Raw genomic sequence first — 27,842 nt, 5'->3', positions numbered from 1 at the left:
GCTGCTTCCTGCCTGGAGGGATCTTTTGTTGGGAGAAGTTAGCTGGCCTTGATTGTGGGAGGTCCAGGGTGGGAGAAAAGGACTCTTGTCTGTTTGAGGCAAGTGTGAATGTTGCAGCAGGCCACATTGAATGGCCCTTCAGCTTCAAAGCCTGGCTGCTTCCTGCCTGGAGGGATCTTTTTGTTGGGAGAAGTTAGCTGGCCCTGATTGTGGGAGGTCCAGGGTGGGAGAAAAGGACTCTTGTCTGTTTGAGGCAAGTGTGAATGCAAGTGTGAAGCTTGATTAGCACTGAAAGGCTCGGCAGACTAATTCAGCCAGATAACTCAGCCATAGCAGAGCACCTGATGAACCAACCTGTATACAGCATATTATCTGAGAACGCAGAAATGCTGGGCCACTCTCACAACCACCATGTCACACTATACAGAGAAGCCTTTGAAATACGCAGGCATGTGGAGAATTTCAACTGAAAGGAGAAAACCATGAAAATGGACAAAATCTGGGGGAATCCTTTGTTGGGAGGTGTTAGCTGGCCTTGATTCTTTCTTGTCTGGAATTCCTGTGTTTTTTAAATGTTGTTCCTTATTTCCTGTCCTAATTCTGTCCTGATTTTAGCCAGATTTTGTTCGTTTTCATGGTTTCCTCATGAATACCATTTTCCTGCTTCTTGAAAGGTGGTTGGATTGGATCAGTGGTTCCCAAAGTTATTTGGCCTGCCGCCCCCTTTCCAGAAAAAATATGACTCAGCACACCCTGGAAAGAGGGGAGTGGCTTAGAGGGGTGGGCGTGGCTCCTGCTCAAGAGGGCGGGACTGAGCCTCTCCCCTAGACCCAGATTCAGTGCTGGGAGGGGGAGGGGGAGGTGGGCGGGGCCACAAATGGGCGGCCAGGACTGGAATGGGCGGAGTTACGAGTTCTGAGGCAGGGCTGAGCTTCTATCCCTGTCTTGCGGTGCCTGCCAGGACACAGGGGGCAGGGCTAGAGGAGGGGGCGGGCCTCTTCCCAAGTGCCTGATGGGGCTGAACCTCTATACCCCACCCCTGTGTTCTAACAAGAGCCTCAGGAGAGGTATAGAGGCTCAGCCCTGTCTCATGCTCTTGGAAAGAGGCCACGCCCCCACCCCTAGCACCGCCCTTTAGTCCTAAAAGGCCTCTCAGGAGAGGTATAGAGGCTCAGCCCTGTCTCAGGCTCTTGGAAGGAGGCCCCGCCCCCTTCCCTAGCTCCACCCTCTGTGTCCCAACAAGCGCCTCAGGAGAGGTATAGATGCTCAGCCCTGTCTCGGGCTGTTGGGAAGAAGCCACGCCCACTCCTCTAGCTCCACCCCCTGTGTCCTAACAGGTGCCTCAGGTGCTCAGCCCTGTCTCCGGCACTTGGGAAGAGGCCCCGCCCTTCCCCTGGCCCCGCCCCCGTATCCTAATAGGTGCCATCACCGCCCCCCTGGATCTCTGCAGCACCCACTAGGGGGCAGTAGTGCCCACTTTGGGAATCACTGGACTGGATGGCCCACGAGGTCTCTTCCAACTCTATGATTCTATCAGTTGGAAGGGCTTGGGCTGTGTCTTCCTGCATAGCAGAGGGTTGTACAGGATGGTCCTGGGGGTCTCTTCCAAATCTAGGATTCTGTAACCACGTTTCTGATATGGGAGCCACCATCCATCATAGAAGAGTGGCATCATGCTTCTCCTGCCCTGATCTAGTTGGGGGCAAACTCCTTCACTCGCTTGCATCCTGGTTCACTATATCTTGGTCCAAGAACTCCATTGTATCTTGTGTAGACAAATTTAGCTCACACCAGCTGGTACAGTATGTGAATCCCCTAGAACCGCATCCAAAGCAACCAATGAGCCAAATGCACAAGGCTGTTAATAATCAGATCATAAGCATAAGTCACACAGTTCATCAACGTGAAGCGACACGAGATAAAACCATCTTTCTCTGGTGCTCTCGAGTTCTCTCCGCAACATGCTTTTTCTTTCGGATACATGTTCACATTCCAAACAACCAAAAGATATATATATATATAAATATATAAAATTCAGCAAGAGACAGAGGCAATGTCAGAAACCAACATGAGATGAGATGGTCGAGGCGGATGGCAGGAGAGAGAACGAGAGACTGAGAGTGATGATGAAAAGAGAGAAAAAGAGAAAGAGAGATGGAAGCAGGTTTCGGAGGAGGAGGAGAAGAACTTTGAAACTCATTTGTTGAAAGAAACATAAAACCATACCTTGGCTGTTTAGCGTCAGGTGAGCCGGACCTTGAAGGGGAAGGAAAGGAAAAAAGAAAGAAAGAAAAAAGACGAGTCATATAAACGCACGGAAAAAAGGAGGGTTTTCCCCTCTATGCCACAATTTAAAAGCTTTTTTTAACTTGTGACAGACATCCGGGTCCCCCAGCAGATAGAGAGGGGAAGGGAGTTGAGGGTCGGATGCCGAAACAAACAGAAAGGAGAGGAGAAGAAACTGAAAATCCCGGACAGAGCCAGACAGAACCAAAACAAGAACAAGAGAGGGGAACAGGCTAGAACAGAAAAACAAATTAAAGTTGGGTTTCTTTTACGGTTTAAAAAAAAAAAAGCATTTTGGGCAAATGGCCACATTGCCCAGTGGGAGAAAATGCTTTTTTTTTCAGGAGAAAAACAACAAAAATGGGTGGGGGGTGGGTGGGAGAGAACTACACAAACCAAGCAGCCTTGAGGGGCGAGTGTTGTGTTTGCAGCCGTGAGCGAAAACAGCTCCAGGAAGGAAGATTGTTAGTGGTGCGAAAAAATGGTTTGCAGGACTCTCCTGGTGGAATACTTTTTGGGAAGGTGTCAGTGTAGTAGGCCAGGGAGGGAGAGCCCAGCTGTCCATGGGACCGGAGGAACATTTCCACCCTTCCCATCAAACCAACCAACATCTCTCACCCACGAACCAGCAATGATAATACATTCTGGATGAACACCATGTTATATCCCTTTACCACAGAAATATTGTGTAAGCCCCAAAAACTGACCTACCACCACCTTGGATGGGGGATTGTACAGCCAGAGCCATCGGGTAGGAGACTTGGGATCAATAAGAACGCGGAAATTTGGTGTGCCCAAAGCCAGTTTCTCAGTCCATCAATTTCAGTGCTGTGACAGAGGTCTCCCATGGGCTTTATTGTGAAATTCCAAGACCTTTTGCATGCTAGACATTTGTAACTGCCACTCAACTAGAACTTTACTCCCACCCATAAAAAAGCTGGTTTGAATTGGAGCAGAGAAACTGGCAGTCGGGTTCTCCACGGTATCAGGTAAGCCAAACCTAGAGATGTCAGGCATCAAACCTGGGAACTTGTATATGCAAAGCAGATATTCTGGACTGAGATGCATCTCCTAATTTATAGCAGCACATTAACATGCTTTATTTGACCTGTTCGGCAGTAATGGTGTAAGTGCCATTGATCACATGTAAGTGCAATTGACCACATCCCTTTATTGTGCACCACCACTACCAGTTTGAAGCCCAGGAGAACAATTCCCAAATAGAAAATGACATTGACCCTCCCTGTTGAAAAATGGCCTCTCATGAACCTGAAATGACCTAGAAGGTGCTCAAAATATAGCCCAATTCACCACCAATTCCACTACGTTATGTTGTAGGCAAGCGTCAACCTGAATGTGGCCTCCAACCACCAATCCTTGACCACTTTGATCTTTCCTAGCTCTTCTTGGAGCTCTGTGATCTTGGCCTCGGGATCTCATGATTGCTCTACAATGGAGCTAGGTCTAACTCCCCACTACCCAAATAGAAAATGACATTGACTCTCCCTATTGACAAATGGTTTCTCTTGGACCTAAAATGACCTAGAAGGTGCTCAAAATATAGCCCAATTCACCACCAAGTCCACTATGTTATGTTGTAGGCAAGCGTCAACCTGAATGTGGTCTCCAACCACCAATCCTTGACCACTTTGATCTTTCCTAGCTCTTCTTGGAGCTCTCTGAAGTGAAACCTGGGATCTTGGCCTCAAAATATAGCCCAATTCACCACCAAGTCCACTATGTTATGTTGGAAGCAAGCGTCAATCTGAATGTGGCCTCCAACCACCAATCCTTGACCACTTTGATGTTTCCTAACTCTTCTTGGAGCTGTGTGATCTTGGCCTCGGGATCTCATGATTGCTCTACAATGGAGCTAGGTCCAACTCCCCACTACCCAAATAGAAAATGACATTGACCCTCCCTATTGACAAATGGCCTTTCATGGGCCTAAAATGACCTAGAAGGTGCTCAAAATATAGCCCAATTCACCACCATGTTATGTTGGAGGCAAGCGTCAACCTGAATGTGGCCTCCAACCACCAATCCTTGACCACTTTGATCTTTCCTAGCTCTTCTTGGAGCTCTCTGAAGTGAAACCTGGAATCTTGACCTCAAAATATAGCCCAATTCACCACCATGTCCACTATGTTGGAGGCAAGCATCAACCTGAATGTGGCCTCCAACCACCAATCCTTGAGCACTTTGATCTTTCCTAGCTCTTCTTGGAGTTCTCTGAAGTGAAACCTGGGATCTTGGCCTCAAAATATAGCCCAATTCACCACCATGTCCACTATGTTATGTTGGAAGTGAGCATCAACCTGAATGTGGCCTCCAACCACCAATCCTTGACCACTTTGATCTTTCCTAGCTCTTCTTGGAGCTCTGTGATCTTGGCCTCGGGATCTCATGATTGTTCTACAATGGAGCTAGGTCTAATTCCCCACTTCCCTAAAAGAAAAGAAAAAGATCCCCATACTCATCAATCCGAACAAAGAGTAGACATTTTGCAAGCAAAGTACATACTACATCCTTTGGCTACCACAAAATAGATGAGCACGTCTTGAGTGGTTGCGTCATGCTAATGTTCATCTTCCTCTATTATTCTGCATTAGTCACAAGACAACATCAGATCACAAACACATTTTGCATCACTTAATTCCATGCTCACCTCCTCCATTCCTATTCTTGAACGATTCGAATACATTAGAATTCTTACTTTATTGCCATGGGGAACCCATTACTTGAAAATGCGGGATATGAATTTAATCAGTAAATAAAGTAAATAAATAAGCATGCGTTGACACGCTATGGATGTTTCTCAAATACAAGACAGACAGCGAGGTTAACACTGGCCACTCATCTGGTCACCTGTGGTGAGTAAGCCTTCGCCTCCGGGCGAATGTCTTCCAGTGACTAATACTGATATATGCGCAGAAGGACACATATTATCGTGAGCTGGTAATTTCTGAAGATTTCTTTGCAAGACTAGACTGAAGGTTGCTAAAGGGCAAACAGTTATGGTCAGACTTTGTCTAGCAATCTCATTTTGTTCACTGGCATTGATACAGCAAAGTGCCGAGTTCGATTTGCACCAGTCTGCGCACCCATGCCCAGGAACTCGTTATTTCAGGCCCATTGGTTGTGGGTTCAATGGTTGCGTTATACTCTGTTATCATGTTAATTTTATTCTGTTTTATGTATCACAGTGTGTTATTTTAATTACCGTATATACTCGAGTATAAGCCGACCCGAATATAAGCCAAGGCACCTAATTTGACCACAAAAAACAGGGATAACTTGTTGACTCGAGTATAAGCCAAAGGTGGGAAATGCAGCAGCTAATAATACATTTCAAAATAAAAATAGATACCAATAAAATTACATTACCGTATATACTCGAGTATAAGCCGAGACAGCTAATTTTACCACAAAAAAACTGGGATAACTTATTGACTCGAGTATAAGCCAAAGGTGGGAAATGCAACAGCTAATAATAAATTTCAAAATAAAAATAGATACCAATAAAATTACATTACTGTATATACTCGAGTATAAGCCGACCCGAATATAAGCTGAGGCACCTAATTTGACCACAAAAAACTGAGATAACTTATTGACTTGAGTGTAAGCCAAAGGTGGGAAATGCAGCTGCTAATAATAAATTTCAAAATAAAAATAGATACCAATAAAATTACATTAATTGAAGCATCAGTAGGTTAAATGTTTTTGAATATTTAACGTATTTCAAATAAAAACAATAAACTAGCTCTGTAAGTGGAAACGTAAGATCAACAAAAACAATATGGTATCAACAATAATTTTATACTACTACTACTACTACTAATAATAATAATAATAATAATAATTCATTTGTATCCCACCCTATCTCCCATGGGGACTCAGGCCGGCTTCCAACATAGTAACAGGCAAACATTCAATGCCTATATAAACAATGCAGAGCTAGATATACATCTATAATTATATATACAGTAGAGTCTCACTTATCCAACACTAGCTTATCCAACGTTCTGGATTATCCAACGCATTTTTGTAGTCAATGTTTTCAATACATCGTGATATTTTGGTGCTAAATTTGTAAATACAGTAATTACTACATAGTATTACTGCATATTGAACTACTTTTTCTTTCAAATTTGTTGTATAACATGATGTTTTGGTGCTTAATTTGTAAAATCATAACCTAATGTGATGTTCAATAGGCTTTTCCTTAATCCCTCCTTATTATCCAACATATTCACTTATCCAGCATTCTGCTGGCCCGTTTATGTTGGATAAGTGAGACTACTGTAATTCATTTGTATCCCACCCTATCTCCCATGGGGACTCAGGCCGGCTTCCAACATAGTAACAGGCAAACATTCAATGCCTATATAAACAATGCAGAGCTAGATATACATCTATAATTATATATACTAATTTCACATATGCATTTAATGATTTAATCAGAGTTGAACAGTCATATCTTAAATTACAGTTTGATGTAAAGATTCAAAAACATGTAAACTACTGATTCCTCAATTAATGTAATTTTATTGGTATCTCGGCTTATACTGGAGTCAATGTTTTCCCAGTTTTTTTTCTGGTAAAATTAGGTGCCTCGGCTTATATTCGGGTCGGCTTATACTCGAGTATATATGGTATTATATATTATTATATTGTTATAGTGACACAGGAGACATGGTGGAATGATGTCTTCCTGTCTGCTTCTTCATTCTGGCTCAGAGCTCCTTTGACGCATCAGGAATTGGTCTTTGGAGTGTTTTCAAAGCCGGAGGTCCCATGTTAAAGTCTTCCTGATTTCCATGTCTGCTAAGACCACCTACCCATTCATTACCTCCCAGTACAGTCTTGATATATAAAACAGGATCCCGAGGACTAGGAGGAGGATAAGCAATATGGGGCCACATACTTCGCTCCTGCTTCTTAAAGGGTGCAGTTGATATCAGATCAAAATGCCATTACTATTCCTTTTGCACCAGCCCTTCTGTCACCATTCATCATCGCGTCAGCTTTCGACCTGGCACTGGCAGCTGTTTCCGAAAAAGGACCCAATTTCATGCAAATGAGGGCTTTGCACTCCCTTCTTGAATGTGCAAACACACATGCTCTCTCTATCACACACTCACACACACACCCACAGCAATCAATCTGTCAAGTGGCCACAGCTTATGCGCCCATTCCATACTCACTGGTGCAAAGCACACAGACTGATAGAATGCCTGATGTTCTCCCAAAAAGAAAGAATACAGTGTTCCCTCACTTATCGATGGGTTTAGGTTCCAGGTTCAAATCCAGAGAGCGGAGTGAGCGCCTGCTGTTAAGCTCCAGCTTCTGCCAACCTAGTCGAAAACATGCCAACGTGAGTAGATCAATAGGTACCGCTCCGGTGGGAAGGTAATGGCACTCCATGCAATCATGCCAATGGCCACATGACCTTGGAGGTGTCTACGGACAATGCCAACTCTTCGGCTTAGAAATGGAGATGAGCACCAACCCCCAGAGTCGGACACGACTGGACTTAACGTCAGGGGAAACCTTTACCTTTTTACCTTACATTATTTTAAAAATAAATATAGTGTCCCTACTTCGCGGATTGTCACTTATTGCGGAAAATATATTTTAATACTGTATTTATACATTATTTTAAGGGGCCCCTGGTGGCACAGTGCGTTAAAGCGCTGAGCTGCTGAACTTGCAAACTGAAAGGTCCCAGGTTCAAATCCGGGGAGTGGAGTGAGCATCCGCTGTTAAGCTCCAGCTTCTGCCAACCTAGCAGTTCGAAAACATGCCAATGTGAGTAGATCAATAGGTACCGCTCCAGCGGGAAGATAACGGCGTTCCATGCAGTCATGTCAGCCACATGACCTTGGAGGTGTCTACGGACAACGCCGGCTCTTTGGCTTAGAAATGGAGATGAGCACCAACCCCCAGAGTCAGACACGACTGGACTTAACGTCAGGGGAAACCTTTACCTTTACCTTATACATGGAAAAGTTGGAAGGAGCTAGCCATGTTCTGCTCCATGAAGAGGACTGAGAAGGGACATGGGATCATTCTTTAAATAGCTCATAGGCTGTCACAGAGGGTAGCACCAGGCTTGTAGTTATAGGAGAGTAGATTTTGATTGAACATTTGAAGGAACTTTTTGACAGTAGGTGTGGTTCAGCAGTGGAACCAATTTCCTAAGGAGGTGAACTTTTTCAAAAGACCTTGGACAGTTCCCTGTTGTGGATACTTTGGCTGGAAATCCTGCCTTGAGCAAGGAGGCTGCACTCGCGCCCATGAGCTCTGTTACAACTCTGTCATTCTGAGATTTTAAGCTGTCTTACACTGCAGTGGACCACTTGCCTGTCTTGCTCAGTATTCTGTGCATCGGCCAGCAGTGATTCTCCAGAGTTTCTTGACAGAAATCTTTCTCAGCCCAGCCTTTCTCAGCGTCTGCATGCAAAGGAGTTGCCCTCCCACTGAGTTGCAACCTGTTTGCAGCCATTCCTGCGCTTCTTTCTTCCGCAATCAGATAGGGGGTAATGGGACTGTAGGACAACCAAGATCTCTATAAATCTCAATTGAATCAGTGAGGTCTTATGCTCGACAGCATCCGGCTCACCCAGTTCTTGCCAGGTGGAGCCTGCACCTGCCTTAGGATCCTATATCTTCCTGGAATTTCATTTCGCTGCTCCCAATCTGCTTTTCGATGAGGAGTTCATCCAGGAATGCATATAGATAAATCCCCGGTGACTTGCAGTGTTTTTATGCTATACAGTTCTGTGGAACTACCGTATATACTCGAAGATAAGCCGAGTTTTTCAGCCCTTTTTATTTTAGCTGAAAAAGCCTCCCTTGGCTTATAATGGGGTCAAGATCAACAGAACCTGGAGGACATTGCTTGCAATATATGATATATATGTATCTCTCTTATCCTCCCTTAGCAGTGTTTAGTTTTCCAAAGCCTCCCTCGCTCTTAACCAAGGGAATGTTTTGAAAAGGTAGAGAAGCCCTTGCAAGTCAGGAAGAAGAAAATATATATCCATTAATCTTATAAAAGCATTTTCCCCTGAAATATTGGTTAAACTCTCCTACAGATAGGCATTAACCCCCCTGCATGCATTTGCAATCCCTATGTATTTATATACCTGTATCTATCTAGCTATATACATTAATTTTATATATGAATTTTCCCCTCATATCTTTGCAGGTCTTTGCAAATCCTATATACATATAGATCCATGTATCTGTATATCTGTATCTGTATATATACATTATTTAACCCACTGATGCCTTGATTAATGTAATTTTATTGGTATCTATTTTTATTTTGAAATTGACGAGTAGCTGCTTCATTTCCCACCCTCGGCTTATACTCGAGAATATACGGTAAGTATTTTGGCTTTATCTTACAGAACCCTCACATTTGTAGTTTGGTGAGCAGCTTAAAGTTTTACATAGATGAGCATTAGAGCTCCCTAGTAAAGAATTCGTGACCAAACTACAAATCCAAAGCTTCCTTAGATTTATGCATTGGCAGTGAAAATAGTATGAAACTGTTGTAACTGTCTAGTGTAGGTGTACTCTAAGGAGCCCCAAATAGATGACTTGTGAGTAGATTCTAGTAGTGGGTGGCATGTGTAAAAATTTGCTAGCATAGTGATGGGCTTTTGAGAAGGAGATGCTGGAAATGGTGCGTGTATGGTACGAGGGTTATCCAGAAAGTAGATTACGTTTTGGAATTAAAAATGAACAAAGTATAGGAGAAAACATTTACCATATGCAGTTGAAAGCCATACCCAAATACCACTTCTCAACATAGTCCCCATTGAAATCTAGGCACTTATCATAGCGATGAAGGAGCTTGGCAACTCCTTCCCAACAAAACTCTGCTGCTTGCGCCCTCAAAAAGTATAGGAGAAAACATTTACCATATGCAGTTGAAAGCCACACCCAAATACCACTTCTCAACATAGTCGCCATTCAAATCTAGGCACTTATCATAGCGAAGAATGAGCCTGGCAACTCCTTCCCCACAAAACTCTGCCGCTTGCGTCCTCAACCAGCCGGTCACCCCTTTTCGCAGTTGCGCAGCGTCGCCAAAACGCTGCATTGTCAGCCACCCTCCCCATTGTTGGAATGAGGATGAAGAAACAACTCCCACCCAAAGACTCCAAAAGATCCCCACACGGAGGGTCGCACACGTGAAGTTCTGGAGTCTTTTGGGTGAGAGTTGTTAGCCCCAGCTTCTACCAACCTAGCAGTTTGAAAACATGCAAATGTGAGTAGATAAATAGGTACCACTCCGGCGGGAAGGTAATAATGCTCCATGCAGTCATGCCACTGGCCTCATGACCTTGGAGGTGTCTATGGACAACGTCGGCTCTTCGGCTTAGAAATGGAGATGAGCACCAACCCCCAGGTCGGACACGACTGGACTTAATGTCACCGGCATTTTCCTGGCATTTCCTTATGGGTGCCTAAATACCTCCCAGTATTTATCTATTCACATTTTTCTTTTGAACCACTAGGTAGGTGAAAGCTGGGCTAAAGGCTAGGATCTCACCCTGACTCAAGCTTCGAACTGTCAACCTTTCGACTAATAAACCAACATTTCAGCTGGTAGTTTAACCTGCTGTGCTAAAGCCTGGCCCCAAAGATAACTGCTCAAGACTGTGTGGAAGGGGCTGGTCCTGAAGCATTTCTGGAACTGGTTGTAATATGATTTTATTTATTTATTTACAGCATTTATATTCCGCCCTTCTTTCTCACCCCGAAGGGGACTCAGGGCAGATCACATTGCACACATAAAGGCAAACATTCAATGCCATAACATAGAACCGAGGCAAAGACAGACACAGGCTCCGAGCTGGCCTCGAACTCATGACCTCTTGGTCAGAGTGATTTGTTGCAGCTGGCTGCTAACTAGCCTGCACCACAGCCCGGCCCAATGCACAGGTATGCATGAGAAGTACTACAGTTGATAATGAAAGGCATGGCAGGGGATTAGACCACACAGCCCAACTCTGCGATTCTACGATTCTGCATGCAAGGCAGCTGCTATGGAAAGATGCATATTGCATGCACTTGAAGGTGTGAAATGATGAAACGTGAAGGTGAGCGCGATGCACCAGGCACTCAAGTCTCCCTGCAAAAGGAGACTGTTGCTTTGTTTCATTTTCTTGCCTCGGTCGCCTGCCGTGGGTTGCTCCTTGGGCAACCCCCCCCCCACCCCCCCTCCGCCCCCACCCCCCGCCCCCAATTGCCTTGCTTGAAGCAGCGAGGATGACGACGGGCAGAGCCTGAATTCACAGCCTGCCCTTTGGGATTTATCCTTTCCACTTCACTATGTAGACGCGGAGAGTGGGCGGATGTGTGCGAACGTGTGCCTTTGTGCATTGCTCACAAGTCTCCCTCCCTTTTGCTCCCCTTGAGCCAGAAAGGACTCAGAGAGAGGAAGGGTTACATAGGGGTTCGGGGCAGGCTCTCAATAATAGAGGGGGTGTGATAGTAGCAGGGAAGGGGAAAGCCATGCGGGTGGTGCGCACATGTCTCCTGCTTTCTTTCGTCTCCAAGTTCCCTCTGGTTTTGTCCGGCTGCAAGATCCTAACCGGAGCCAATTCCGGCTCACTTAGTGGGGGCTGCCGCAGCCGGAGCAATATGGCCGCCGCCGTCATGCCTGAGGGACCACTGGAGTGGTCTCCATGGCAACGGGAGGAGAGAGCAGCATCCTAATGTGCTCAGACTCCTTTTCCTTCTCCGCTCGGCTCAGGCGCTTGACAGGCCTTGGAAGACGGGAGGCGAGGACCGGGACCCTCAAATCTGCATCCTCCTCCCCTCCAACCCACATCTAGAGTATAGACGCAGGCATGGGCAAACTTCAGTCCTCCAGGTGTTTTGGACTTCAACTCCCACAATTAATAATAATAATAATAATAATAATAATAATAATAATAATAGAAGGCCTGATCCTTGCAGCCCAGGAGCAAGCCATCAGAACAAAGGCAATGAAGACCCTAACCAGTACAAGAAAACCGCACTGCAAACTAGAGCTGACAGCTGGCACAACAAAACATTGCATGGAAAGTTCCTTGACAAAATTGAAGGAAAAGCTGACAAGGAGAAGACCTGGCTCTGGCTCACGAATGGGACCCTGAAGAAGGAGACAGAAGGCCTGATCCTTGCAGCCCGGGAGCAAGCCATCAGAACAAAGGCAATGAAGACCAAGATCGAAAAATCAGCTGATGACCCAAAATGCAGACTCTGCAAGGAAACCGACGAAACCATGGATCATATCCTCAGCTGCTGGAAGAAAATCGCACAGACAGACTACAAACAGAGGCACAACTCTGTGGCCCAAATGATTCATTGGAACTTAGGCCTCAAGTACCACCTCCCAGCAGCAAAGAACTGGTGGGATCACAAACTTGCAAAAGTATTGGAAAATGAGCATGCAAACATACTGTGGGACTTCCGAATCCAGACTGACAAAGTTCTGGAACACAACATACCAGGCATCACAATTGTGGAAAAGAAAAAGGTTTGGATCATTGATGTTGCCATCCCAGGTGACAGTCGCATAGATGAAAAACAACAGGAAAAACTCAGGACCTCAAGATTGAACTTCAAAGACTCTGGCAGAAACCAGTGCAGGTGGTCCCGGTGGTGATTGGCGCATTGGGTGCCATGCCAAAAGATCTCAGCCGGCATACACAAGGAAACTATTCCTGGCCTCGATGTGCCTGAAAGGACTAAGAGAGAGGACGAATGGACTGGGAGGGTTATTCCTATCATCCAGCATGCCAATGCCTTAAATCAAGAAACAGCTTTTTAAGATCTACAGAGATACTCTCTATTGCAAAGTCATTTCTTCATAATATCACCTGCTTGTAGCTTAGTCATGACTTTGTACCTTCTGTCCTCCTTCCTTCCTTATTTATTTATTTATTTATTTATTTATTTACAGCATTTATATTCCGCCCTTCTCACCCCGAAGGGGACTCAGGGCAGATCACATTACACATATAGGCAAACATTCAATGCCTTTTTAACATAGAACAAAGACAAGACAAACATAGGCTCCGAGCGGCTTCGAACTCATGACCTCCTGGTCAGAGTGATTCATTGCAGTTAATTGCAGCTGGCTTGCTCTCCCGCCTGCGCCACAGCCCAGGCCCTTTACTTCCTTGATTTAGCTATGCTGATAATCGTGCCATTACCGATCAGGCAGGGAGCTTTGAAATGGTTGAACAGAAGCTCTCTGAAGCTCTAGGTGATCTTACTGCCTATTATAGGGAAAACCAGCTGATTCCAAATCCATCTAAAATGCAGACATGTGCTTTTCACTTTAAGAACAGACAAGCATCTTGAGCTCTGAGGATTACCTGGGAAGGAATCCCCCTGGAGCTAGTTTATTGTTTTTCTTTGAAATACGGTAACTATTTAAAAACATTTAACCTACTGACGCCTCAATTAATGTAATTTTATTGGTATCTATTTTTATTTCTGAAATTTACCACTCTCGGCTTATACTTGAGTCAATGTCTTCCCAGGTTTTTTTGTGGTAAAATTAGGTGCTTATATTCGTGTCGGCTTATACTTGAGTATATCGGTAATCAATGTGTTACAAACACACATACACTCACAGAAAGCAAAACTCTTATATTCAAGGTTTGTGAATTTCTTTGCTTTCCTATATAAGGAAGATTTTGGCTTAGAGACATGTATTTTGAAGCATTTAGTATATTCTGAATCTCTATAATCCTTGTCTGTATATTGTATGTTCTATGACTATAGCATTTATAGGAAATACTGTCTTATAGTTTATATTATTATATTATATATCTGGTTATAGTGGCCTCTTGCCTTAGGAGAAGAGAGAAACCAGGACATTTTAAAAAGGTTTTTTTTTAATCGTGTCAGAAGCAACTTGGGAACATACTGCAAGTTGCTTCTGGTATAGGAGAATTGACTGTCTACAGAGACGTTGCCCAGGAGATGCCCAGGTGTGTTATCCTCCTGCTGTGTTCCATTCAGTGCCGTTTGTCTTTATTTGCTTTGAATTACTGAGTTTCAATATTAACATCATCAATACAAAGTAAAGTAGAGTTTTGCTTATCCAACCTTTGCTCATCCAACCTACTGACGCCTCAATTAATGTAATTTTATTGGTATCTATTTTTATTTCTGAAATTTACCACTCTCGGCTTATACTTGAGTCAATGTTTTCCCAGTTGTTTGTGGTAAAATTAGATGACTTGGCTTATATTCGGGTTGGCTTATACTCGAGTATATACGGTATGGTACATCTCAACCACCCCAATTTCTTTTTTTACGGATTAATTTTGTCTCTTCCTTCTTTCCACCCATTTGACTTATACTTGAGTATATACAGTACTCCAGATTCATTAACCCCAGAAAACGTCCTCATTCCATGCCACAGAGTATTAACATAAATTAGTATCCTAAATGAGAGCCAGTGTGGATGAGGAGGAAACTATTGCCTACCTAGGACATGGAGGGAGAGAGTATTGGGGGAAATTCTGTATTTTTGGGACACCTGGATTTAGGAAGAAAGTGGGTTTCAATCCACTGCAACAACAGTGTATACTTGTCATAAGCCGTGGCTACATGATCCATCCATCATCAAATAAATCTGCTTTTACCAAATGGCTTTGCCTTAATTTCATCAGTCTGTAATCTGGTTTGGTGGAGTGGTTGTGATCAAAGCAGCTCCGATCAATTCATAACAAAGGGGACGGAGCAGGATCCTCTGATGAAAGGCTATGACATCCACAGCTCTTTAATTAAGAATAAAAGTTTGATGGGGAAGCACTGAGAGCTATGTGCAGTTCTACATGCAGTAGGCTGAGGCTTAATTCAGACAAGATGGGAAAAAACAGCCTATGAAATAATTCACCATGATTTACAGGAGTTGTAGGGACTGGGATGTATAGTTCATCTGCAATCAATGAGCACTCTAAACTCTGCCAATGATGGAACTGGAACTAACTTGTCACATAGAAGCTCCCATGACCAAGAAAAAATACTGGAGGTCTTTGGGGAAAATTCACCTTGATTTGGGGGAGTTGTAGTTCACCTCCATCCAGAGAGCACTGTGAACCCCAACACCGATGGATCTGGACCAAATTTGGCACACAGACCTATATCCCAAAATTGGATTACTGGAGTGTTTGGGTTAGGGTTAGGAAACTGACCTTCCTTTCTGGGAGTTGTAGTTCACCCACAACCAGAGAAACTGTGACCTCCACCGATGATGGACCTGAACCAAACTTGGCACGCAGAATCATAATAACTAACTTGACCTACTGGAGGGGTTTGAGGGGTCCGAAAACATAGTGGGAGTTGTAGTTTACCCTACAGCAAGAGAGCACTTAACCTTACCAATGATGCATACAAAGCAAATTTGCCCAACATAACAAGCTTTAAGTACTGATGAAGTTTTTTGGGATTAACCTGGCATTATGTGAGTTGTAGTTCATCCACAACCTGATGGAGTTTTTCGGGTTATGCCGTTAGGACTGGCACCACATGTATCTGCACATGAAAGCAATCCCATCCACAGTATCTGGGCTTCATTTATTTATTTACTACATTTATATCCCGCCCTTCTCGCCCCAAAGGGGACTCAGAGTGGCTTACAAATAATATTTATCTACAGTGTATTATATTATATTAGCACAGCACTACACTAGCACAATATACCAGCATATTGCAGCACACCACTATACTGTACTATTACCGGTAATATTACGTGAAATAAATAATATATAATTAATATTATTATATTGTATTATTATTAGTATTAAATTGCATTGCATTATAATATTATCATCATGTAATATTAATAATAATATTATGATGTGATACAATGTAATAATGCAGTAGAGTCTCACTAATGTAATATTAATAATAATATTATGATGTGATACAATGTAATAATACAGTAGAGTCTCACTAATCCAAGCCTCACTTATCCAAGCCTCTGGATAATCCAAGCCATTTTAGTAGTCAATGTTTTCAATATATCGTGATATTTTGGTGCTAAATTCGTAAATACAGTAATTACAACAGAACATTACTGCGTATTGAACTACATTTTGTCAAATTTGTTGTATAACATGAAGTTTTGGTGCTTAATTTGTAAAATCATAACCTAATTTGATGTTTAATAGGCTTTTCCTTAATCCCTCCTTATTATCCAAGATATTCGCTTATCCAAGCTTCTGCCGGCCCATTTAGCTTGGATAAGTGAGACTCTACTGTATTCAAAAAATTTTAATCTACTGATTAATTTAATTTTATTGGTATCGATTTTTATTTCTGAAATTTACCACTCTCGGCTTATACTTGAGTCAATGTTTTCCCAGTTGTTTGTGGTAAAATTAGGTGCCTCGGCTTACATTTGGGTTGGCTTATATTCGAGTATCTACTGTATATATTATCGTAACACAACCACACAATACAGAGCAGGGAGCTTATATAAACATATATCTCAAATTGAAGGAAATCTAAATCCTTGCTTAAACTACAAAAGGCTGGTCTAAATGAGTCCCTCAATGTATATTTGGTATAAAAAAACTCCACTGTGGCAAAATGAGGCACATTATGATAAAACACATATTGTGCAATTTAAAATCGTTTTCTTTTCTTTCTTCCTCTCTAATAAGAGTTGGGGGACCGATCCATCTCTGGGCGGGGGAGGCTTAACCTTCCATTGCACCCCTGACTGGTTTTTGTTTCAAAATTCCCTCTCTGCGTAGGAGCTCCAAAGGCAGAAACGGGGTTTTCTTTGCCTTAACCGGCACAGGGGGGCCAATTTTGCAACAAAAAACCAGCTGCAGAGGAACAAGGTTTAAGCCTCTTTCGCCCATGCCAGTCTTGACACAAGCTTACTTGAAGCTTTTTAAAAAGGATTTTAAACCACACAGGACTGCACGGAGCTTAGATCTTACTCTGGGAGTGACTTTCGTGGCTTCTGAATGTTTTCTTTGAAACACAGGAGCCCCATGGACCCTCCTTTGACCCCAAAGAGTCCACCCCAGGAATCCACATATTGCATTGCCAATGCTTTCAAGCTCTCCTTCTTCATTTGGAGTGAAGAACCCTTATAATAAACCCAGATTAAAAGTCCTTTTGTAGACAATTATCACTCAGAACAGAAAGGTCACACTTTGATGTCATGGCTGGGATATTTGGCTAGGGTCACAAAAAAATGGGGTTTAGTTCTGAAACTCAATGGATGATATGATAATATAATAATACCATATATTCTCGAGTATAAGCCAACCCAAATATAAGCCGAGGCACCTAATTTTATCACAAAAAAACTGGGAAAACATTGACTCCAGTATAAGCCGAGGGTGGTAAATTTCAGAAATAAAAATACATTCCAATTACCATATATACTCGAGTATAAGCCGACCGGAATATAAGCCAAGGCACCTAATTTTATCACAAAAAAACAGGGAAAACATTGACTCCAGTATAAGCCGAGGGTGGTAAATTTCAAAAATAAAAATAGATACCAATAAAATTACATTAATTGAGGCATCAGTAGGTTAAATGTTTTTGTAATTGGGATACATTTGCAAATTCCAGTCAATTACCAGTGGTTTGAACAGAGAAAATGGCTTTTCAGCCCATTATATATATTAATAGGCTGGCTTTCATGATAGTTGTGCGTATGACAAACAAACAAACAAAAGCCTTCAAGAAAAGGCTCTGCTTCCAACAGCACCAAACTTTCCTGAAAGCAGAACGTATTAGTTTCACACTTCAGAGCCAATTAACAGCCAAGCAGACCCGTGTTTTCGCTTAACGGTGCCAGCATGTTTATGCTAAGTGCCTAATGTTACAATCCCGTTTTTTCCGTATCCCATTTCGCCCCCTCCCCAGCTCCTCAAATCAATGAATACGGTACTCCATCATTTCATCTGAAGAAGTGGATTGCAAGCCACAAAAGTTGATACTAAAACAGGAGGGTTGAATGAAAAGTAATGCCTCCACCTTTGTAACTCCTCAACAGATGGCAGTCCTGGTCTGTGGCAGGTAATGGCTTGTTCAGGAGACTCTCATCTACAGTTAGCTCCATTTGGCGGGAAGCCTTAGCATTGAACGGTTGTGTTGTTAAAGTGTGAAGTATGGAACCCTGTGCAGACGGAGAAGCCTTAGCATTGAAAGGTTGTGTTGTTAAAGTGTGAAGTATGCTTGGCTATCGGAAGATCTGTGCACAGTTGGTCCTGTGAGACGCTGGTTGTGGAAACCGAGTGTCGACTTCTTCCCGTGACGGCTTCAGAAAACTTGTTCATCGTTGGCAGAAATGTATCCAATTATCTGGTCATTATGTGGAAAAGTGAATAGTGGTAAAGAGCACATTCTTAGGATTATTTCTGCATTTGATTTATTAAAATATTCCCATCCAAACAGAAGTAACGAAGGTGGAGGCATTGCTTTTAATTCAACCCTCGTAGATTTGGTCTTAAAGGTTCTACAGAACGGCTTTTTTTCCTTTACTTCCCATACTGAAACAAACCAGCATGGCTAACCCTTAACAGATTGCTTGTGTGTATATTGTGTGGGTATACCTTTCCTCCTCTGCAATGCATCCATTCCTGGAGCCAGAATTGACATCTGGACGCGCACGGCTTTGTTTGGCATGCACACATCACACCCTCGCCCACAATTACTTCCCACGCTGTCTTTGTTTTCCGACCGGGGTCTGCAGCCCCCTTTCATTCAGAGGGGAGCAAAGAAATTGGGCAACTGGTTTTCCTCGCACACCTCATTCTCTCTCCCCCTCTCCTGCCACCCCTTCCAGCTTCACTTTCCCCTTTGTTTTTGTTCCAGGAAGTCACGACATCAAGAGCAAGTCAAAGTCAAAGCCACAGCGCAAGGCACAGAATCTTATCTCGCCGGCACAGATACTGCCTGTTGTGTTCCCCTACCAATACCACTTGCTACGCAGGAGAGCTGGAAGGCACAGGACCAGTGAGCAAAGTGTGAGCATACACACATACACACACACACACACACACACAGAAGGCAGACTCATTGGTAATAGTGTGCGCACACAACCAATACAGCATTCCTAATTGGCGCATGGTGTAAAGTGGCAACTCATTGCCAAAGGAGGTATTCTCCAGGGAGCATCCCAAAACAATATTGGAACTACAGTAGAGTCTCACTTATCCAAGCTAAACGGGCCGGCAGAAGCTTGGATAACCGAATATCTTGGATAATATGTAGGGATTAAGGAAAAGCCTATTAAACATCAAATTAGGTTATGATTTTACAAATTAAGCACCAAAACATCAGGTTATATAACAAATTTGAGAGAAAAAGTAGTTCAATACGCAGTCATGTTATGTTGTAATTACTGTATTTACGAATTTAGCACCAAAATATCATGATATATTGAAAACATTGACTACAAAAATGGCTTGGATAATCCAGAAGCTTGGATAAGCGAGGCTTGGATAAGTGAGACTCTACTGTATTTTGGCAGTCTTTAATTTCCTATGGCAACTGGTGGCTCCTGCGTCTGAGGAAGTGTAGAATCTGCTCTGGTTTTCAGTCTGAATGTTAATGCAGCTACGTATATCCAAGGTGCTTCACAAAATAGTATCTGCATTTTGAACGAATCATTGAAGTTGGACTAGAGCTCCATTTCACTAGTATGGAAGCTGCCAGATGTCACTGATAAGTTTCTAAAGCAAAAACAAGAGGAGTTCATGTAAAACTTCTCTATTGCGAAGTCATTTCCTCATAATAGCCCTTACGTGTAGCTTAGTCATGACTTCGTACCTTCTGTCCTCCTTTCTTCCTTTTTTACTTCCTTGAGTTAAATTATGTTGACGATCGTGCCATCGCCGCTCAGGCAGGGAGCTTTGAAATGGTTGAACAGAAGTTCTCTGAAGCTCTAGGTGATCTTACTGCCTATTACAGAGAAAGCCAGCTGATTCCTAATCCATCACTATGCTGACGATTGTGTCATCACTGCTCAAGCAGGAAGATTTGAAAGGGTTGAACAGAAGCTCTCTGAAGCTTTAGGTGCTCTTACTGCCTATTACAGGGAAAACTAGCTGATTCCTAATCCATCACTGCTCAGAGAGCTTTGAAATGGTTGGACAGAAACTCTCTGAAGCTCTAGGTGATCTTACTGCCTATTACAGGGAAAACTAGCTGATTCCTAATCCATCACTATACTGACAATCGTGCCATCACTGCTCAGGGAGCTTTGAAATGGTTGAACAGAAGCTCTCTGAAGCTTTAGGTGCTCTTATTGCCTATTACAGGGAAAACCAGCTGATTCCTAATCCATGCACACATGTGCTTTTCACCTTAAGAATAGACAAGCATCTCGAGCACCAAGGATCACCTTGGAAGGAATCCCAATGTATTAAGGGAAGCAAGAAGGAAAAAGTTACAAAAATGGTACAGAACTCCTTCACAACTTTCACGTTTTTTACCAGGGATGAAGGATAAGTGTTGGCACGGTCGTGAACAAAGAGGGGTGTTTATATCATATGATATGGGAGTGCGATCAAGTGCAAGAATATTGGAGAATGGTTGAAGGAGAAATCAATAGAATGCTAAATCTACAAATAGTAATACAGTAGTCTCATTTATCCAACATAAACGGGCCGGCAGAACATTGGATAAGTGAATATGTTGGATAATAAGGAGGGATTAAGGAAAAGCCTATTAAATATCAAATTAGGTCATGATTTTACAAATTAAGCACCAAAACATCATGTTACACAACAAGTTTGACAGAAAAGTAGTTCAATACGCAGTAATGCTATGTAGTAATTACTGTATTCACGAATTTAGCACCAAAATATCACGATGTATTGAAAACATTGACTACAAAAATGTGTTGGATAATCCAGAACGTTGGATAAGTGAGTGATTTTCCATGGCCAAGTAGAGATCCGAACCTTGCTCTCCAAATCCTAATGTGGTGACTCTTTATTCTCCCAGCAAACCTACTGGGTTTGTTAGCCGGGGAAGGTGTGACTCTCCCACGGTTCCCTAAATATTATTTGGGAACCAGCCCACAGATATGCCAAATCCCTGCCTGAACTCTAGCAACTACATACTGTCTCTTGGTACGGAAATATATGTGGTTTCTTTCGTTCTTGACAAGTGTTCTCACCCATGTGTTTATTCAGACTCTGATTGCAGCTATTATCAACAAAAAAGCAAATATTGATACAATGTTCTGATATGACAAAGCAGCACAGCAATGTTTGAAAAATGGGAATAAACAACTAGTAAAATGTTGTAAGCTTTCATGGCCGGGATCACTGGGTTGCTGTGAATTTTCCGGGCTGCGTGGCCATGTTTCAGAAGCATTCTCTCCTGACGAAAATGCCTACATCTATGGCATCATCAGAGGTCATGAGGTCTGTTGTGGGGTTTATAACAGGGCACTTGATGAACCAACCTGGACACACCATATTATTTGAGAACACAGAAATGATGGACCACTCTAACAACCAGAAGCATTCTCTCCTGACGTTTCACCCACGTCTATGGCAGGCATCCTCGGAGGTTGTGAGGTCTGTTGGAAACTAGGCAAGTGGGGTTTATAGCATCACATTTGATGAAACAACCTGGACACAGCATATTATTTGAGAACACATAAATGGTGGACCACTGTAACAACCAGAAGCATTCTCTCCTGACGTTTCGCCTACATCTATGGCATCATCAGAGGTTGTGAGGTCTGTTGTGGGGTTTATAGCAGGGCACTTGATGAACTAACCTGGACACATCATATTATTTGAGAACACAGAAATGATGGACCACTCACAACCAGAAGCATTCTCTCCTGATGTTTCGCCCACATCTATGACAGGCATCCTCAGAGGTCATGAGGTCTGTTGGAAACTAGGCAAGTGGGGTTTATAGCATCACACTTGATGAAACAACCTGGACACAGCATATTATTTGAGAACACAGAAATGATGGACTACTCGAACAACCACCATGTCAGACTACACAGAGAAGCCACTGAAACCTACAAGCAGGTGGACAATTTCAACGGAAAGGAGGAAACCATGAAAATGAACAAAATCTGGCTACAGAAAGCACGCTGAAAAAGGATCCGGCTATCCTTAATACATTGGCAGCTGAGGGGGGTTTGATATTTAGCTTGTCAGCCGCTTTAAAAATAGAAAGATAGACACTTAGCACATGCCCATTATTATCCTCTGCTGTTATTACTGCACATATTTTGGAGCTGAGCCATGGTACCAAGACCTGGATGAGATCCAGCTGGAAAGGGAGGAAAAGCAATAGAGCTTGCACCAAACTTATTTTTGCTGTCATATTCATACTAGAAAAAGGGAGCTCATTTGCTCCAATATTAACTATGCAGTGTAACCATCCCCGGCTTTTATCTAAAGTTACAGGAACTGACCTATAGTTTTCCAAAATAGGCTCTAATTTAATGTTTAATAGGCTTTTCTTTAATCTCTCCTTATTATGCAACATATCTGCTTATCCAACGTTCTGCCGGACCATTTACGTTGGATAACCGAGACTACTGTACTACTTTGGTTCATACAAAGTGCTTATATTGTCTATATAAAGGCTATATGATATATGCAGAGGCAAAGCTATATAGGCAATAGTCTACTATTTTCTGGCTTATGGTCCCTACACCAGCTTGGTTGTAGCTGGGGCTAACAGCGGGTGCTCATTCCTCCAAGGTCATGTGGCCACTGGCATGACTGCATGGAGCGCCGTTACCTTCCCGCCGGAGCGGTACCTATTGATCTACTCACATTGGCATGTTTTCGAACTGCTAGGTTGGCAGAAGCTGGGGCTAACAGCGGGAGCTCATTCCTCCAATGTCATGTGGCCACTGGCATGACTGCATGGAGTGCCGCTACCTTCCCGCCGGAGCAGTACCTATTGATCTACTCACATTTGCATGTTTTCGAATTTCTAGGTTGGCAGAAGCTGGGGCTAACAGCAGGTGCTCATTCCTCTCCCTGGATTTGAACCTGCGACCTTTTGGTCCACAAGTTCAGCCGCTCAGCGCTTTAACACGCTGTGCCACCGCCCGCCACTCTGAAAATCCCTAGAGGAGACATATTTTGTCAGATGCAGGTAGATGAAACTGTGGGCACAAGGGTCGTACTGTAGTTGCTTTTTGTTATATGTTTGACTCAGTTTTTATTCCATGTAAATGTTACTCAATAAAAATGATTTTTTTTTAGAAGCAATAAGGAACCAAAGCTCTGTAGCAAGGATGAAAGGGGCATTGATTTCAGATGAGAGGTAACTGCGAAGGCGGAGGGGCACCATCAAAGTTAACCCAGCGTGTGCTGAGAATGCAGATTCGCAGAGAGGGAAATCTGTGACATCAGCAGCTCGGCCTGGCCTCTCCTTTAAAAATTGCTCTGCCTGTTTGAACAAGAGAGCCGGCCGATTTCTTGGCGAGAGGAGTCAAGATGCCACCAAAAAGACAAGGAAGAAAGGAATGTGTGGAAGATAAGAGCAGGTGATGGAGTGCACGGCGCCGGCGCCGGCGGGGGTTTAATCTCAGGTCTCCTTCTCCAGGCGACGCAGAGGGTAATTTTTCTTGGAGATGAATGCTGTGCTCTGGCAGCCACCGTCTCCACGTGGCACAGAATCAACAGGAGGAACAGCAGAAAAGGCCATGATAAGCCCGACCTCTGGATCAAGGGGTTGGACAGACAACTGAATTAACCACTGGGTTCATTGCAGTGGTTGGAATGCCTATTTAAAACTGCTATGTGCCTGTAATGCAGCTAAATGTATAGAAAGTTGACCTGAAAGGAATAATAATAATCTATCTATATAAAAGAGTGATGGCATCAGGGCAACCCGCAAAACAACAAAACTACAGGCCCCCCAACCTCGAAATTTGACAACACAACCCATCATTAATGGCTCTAGGTTGATACAACAAAAAGAAAAGAAAAATAAAGTCCTAATTACACGGAGAGAAATAATAGTTTTTATCCAATTGCTGCCAGTTTGAAGGCTAAGCTCTACCCACTTGGTCTCCTAGCAACCTACTCAGCCCAGGGGACAGGCACAGTTAGGCCTCACTTAGGCCTCTTCCACAGATTATCAGATTTTAACTGGATTATATGGCAGTGTAGACTCAAGGCCCTTCCACACAGCTATATAACCCATTTATAATCTTATATTATTTATTTATTATTTATTTATTTACAGTATTTATATTCCACCCTTCTCACCCCGAAGGGGACTCAGGGCGGATTACAATGAACACATATATGGTAAACATTCAATGCCAACAGACAAACAACATATATAGACAGACTCAGAGGCATTTTTAACATTTTTTTCCAGCTTCACGATTCCGGCCACAGGGGGAGCTGTTGCTTCACTGTCCACTAGTGGCTGTACTTCCTCATTCCTTTCCTCGTGTTTTGCTGGCAGTTTTTTATGATGTTGTAAATTAGTTAAATTAGCCTCCCGCATAAAGCGTACCTAAATTTCCCTAATTGACAGATGCAACTGTCTTTCGGGGCTGCATAGGTCAACAGCAAGGGTTATTATCTGCTTTGCACTGGATTATCTTGACTCCACACTGCCATATAATCCACTTCAGTGTGCATACTAAACATAAAGACAACCACACAACAGACATTCAATACCACCACTACCTCAACAATTTCTCACCAACACCACCAGACAACACCACAGCAACGCGTGGCCGGGCACAGCTAGTGATTCTATATAAAAATGTCATGTACATTTGTAGGACTGAGTAAACAACAAAACCACTGAACCAAATCACACCAAATTTGGCCACAAAAGACAGCCAACCAATCTATGTCTTTCAAACAAACAAAAAAACCCTGGAAAATAAAGTCCAAATTAGAGAAAGAGGAAGAGCTATTTTCAACCCTGGTTGCTGATCAGAAGGGTAGGCCCCGCCCCCTTTAGGCCCTGCCCACTTCATCTCCTAGCAACCCCCTCGGTCACAATGGCACCAGGGTACAGCCAGAGTTCAGGCTTTTTAGGCTGCAAGGCTATTCATTACTATTCCACTCGGCCAACAAAGCATTCCCATAAGCCACAGCAATGCGTGGCCGGGCACAGTTAATAATAATAATAATAATAATAATAATAATAATAATAATAATAATAATAATAGATCTGTCAACTGCAAAAGGCCACCCTACTGGGATCTGCGCGCATCATCCAAAAATACATCACACAGTCCTAGACACTTGGGAAGTGTTCGACTTGTGATTTTGTGAAACGAAATACAGCATATCTATCTTGTTTGCTGTGTCATACAATATAATAATAATAATAATAATAATAATAATAATAATAATAATAATAATAATAAAAAACAAGAAAAACTCAGCCGCTATCAGGACCTCAAAATTGAACTGCAAAGATTGAACTGCGGGCCCGGGCTGTGGCGCAGGCAGGAGAGCAAGCCAGCTGCAACCAGCTGCAATGAATCACTCTGACCAGGAGGTCATGAGTTCGAGGCCCGCTCGGAGCCTATGTTTGTCTTGTCTTTGTTCTATGTTAAAGGCATTGAATGTTTGCCTATATGTGTAATGTGGTCTGCCCTGAGTCCCCTTCGGAGTGAGAAGGGCAGAATATAAATGCTGTAAATAAATAAATAATAAATAAAGACTTTGGTAGAAACCAGTACAGGTGGTCCTGGTGGTGATGGGCACATTGGGTGCCGTGTCAAAAGATCTCAGCCAGCATTTGGAAACAATAGACATTGACAAAATTACAATCTGCCAACTGCAAAAGGCCACCCGACTGAAATCTGCGCGCATCATCCGAAAATACATCACAGAGTCCTAAACGCTTGGGAAGTGTTCGACTTGTGATTTTGTGATACAAAATCCAGCATATCTATCTTGTTTGCTGTGTCATACAATGTCGTTGTGTCAATAATAATAATAATAATAATAATAATAATAATAATAATAGGAAGTGTCCGAGGTGTGATCCAATACAACAGCCAGCAGAGTGTCTGTTGTGGACTCATCTTGTTGGGATGCCTTAGCATTGAACGGTTGTGTTGTTAAAGTGCGCAGTATGGAACCCTGCGCAGACGGGGAAGCCTTAGCATTGAACAGTTGTGTTGTTAAAGTGTGAAGTAGGGAACCCAGCATATCTATCTTGTTTGCTGTGTCATACAATGTCGTTGTGTCATTAATAATAATAATAATAATAATAATAATAATAATAATAATAAAAACTTTACTTCTAGACTGCCCTCTATTCCCAGAGGGACTCAGGGTGGTTAACATACATATAAACGGCAAACTTTCAATGCCACGACTACTTCACTAATATCAAAAGTATAAAATGACAATAACATACACGTTTTCATAAAAATCCCACATTAAAAAAATATATATATTTAAACAGTCAGTAAAAATATTATTGCACAGAGCGAGTGTATACCTGGACCGATTTAAGTGACCAAGTTGCTGAAAATGTTCAGTCACTTGGACCATAGCTGCTATGGAGTGGGACTGAGAGTAGGGCCTCCTCCGCTGACCGAAGTGCCCGAGATGGTCGATACAGGGAGATGCGATTTGACAAATAGCCTGGACCTGAGCTGTTTAGGGCTTTATAGGTAACAACCAGCTCTTTGTATTTAGCTCAGAAACAGACCGGCAGCCAGTGGAGCTGCTGCAGCATGGGAGTGGTTCTCTCCCTGTTAGTACCTGGCTGCCGATCGCTGAACTAGCTGTAGTTTCCAAACTATCTTCAAAGGAATCGTTTTAAAAATAAAATGATGTGGGTGGGGGAAAGGAATCGAATGAAGGCGGGGAGAGAGAGAGAGAGAGAAGCTTCAGGAGGCTTTTCCTTTGAATGATCTTGAACCTTGCAACCATCCTGACGGTAACTCTTCTTTCCTCCTGGCACGGCTGGCTGAGCGTATGTCAGGCGTAATTGCCAGCTGCACTCGTTGGGGGGTAATTTAGCTCAAGCAGCAACTGCATCTTTACACCGTGGGGTTGTATTGTGATGCAGGCTTTTGTTTCTGATTTCTCCAGCAGTTTGCTGCCAGGAAAAGAGGTGGGCAGCAGCAGAGATGGAAGAGAGAAGTGTCTGCTTTGGTTCATAGTGGATTCCTCTTCTCTGAAAGCCCGAATGCTGCTTTGGAAATCTTCAAACATGTGTGCATACTGTTAATGTGGGATTTGTGTTTATAGTGTTTAAATGCAATTTGTGCCATGCTTGTATTGCAACTGATTGCATCATCCAGAATGTACCATAGTGTGGAAAGAGTTAATTGCCAAGAAGCTATGATGAACTTGATGTGTGGCTGGAACTAGGGAGTATCCAGACACAAGTGTTTGTGCATAACGATTGCATCAGTTCAGTTCAATTCAGTTGAGTTCTGTCTGCCTAGAGTTCGAGTCAAGTTCTGTTGGAGAACAGAACAGTCCTGTGTTCATCTGTCGTCTGCAAGTCTGTTTGTGTTGAATACTGCTGCATACAGTAAAACTTTGTAAATAGTTTTA

At 43.0% G+C, this 27,842-nt stretch overlaps 1 protein-coding gene and 1 long non-coding RNA gene across 6 annotated transcripts in view; one reads left to right on the top strand and one right to left on the bottom strand.

Moving 5' to 3' along the window:
* The window catches only part of LOC134294703 (transforming acidic coiled-coil-containing protein 3-like), a 755,386-nt gene that overhangs the window by 164,085 nt on the left and 563,459 nt on the right, over positions 1-27,842 (bottom strand). For all 5 annotated transcript variants that reach the window (XM_062966299.1, XM_062966302.1, XM_062966300.1 and 2 more), the window contains exon 2: positions 2,227-2,256. In XM_062966299.1, the coding sequence (XP_062822369.1) occupies positions 2,227-2,256 (30 nt within the window). The remainder of the gene's footprint in view (positions 1-2,226; positions 2,257-27,842) is intronic.
* On the top strand, positions 456-27,842 carry LOC134294707 (uncharacterized). The gene is made up of 2 exons (XR_010001432.1): positions 456-11,408; positions 19,162-27,842. It is a non-coding gene; the product is annotated as an uncharacterized LOC134294707 (long non-coding RNA).

The sequence above is a fragment of the Anolis carolinensis genome, unplaced genomic scaffold (assembly GCF_035594765.1).
Source record: "Anolis carolinensis isolate JA03-04 unplaced genomic scaffold, rAnoCar3.1.pri scaffold_19, whole genome shotgun sequence".
NCBI lineage: Eukaryota > Metazoa > Chordata > Lepidosauria > Squamata > Dactyloidae > Anolis > Anolis carolinensis.
This window is presented reverse-complemented; position numbering and strand designations above follow the sequence as displayed.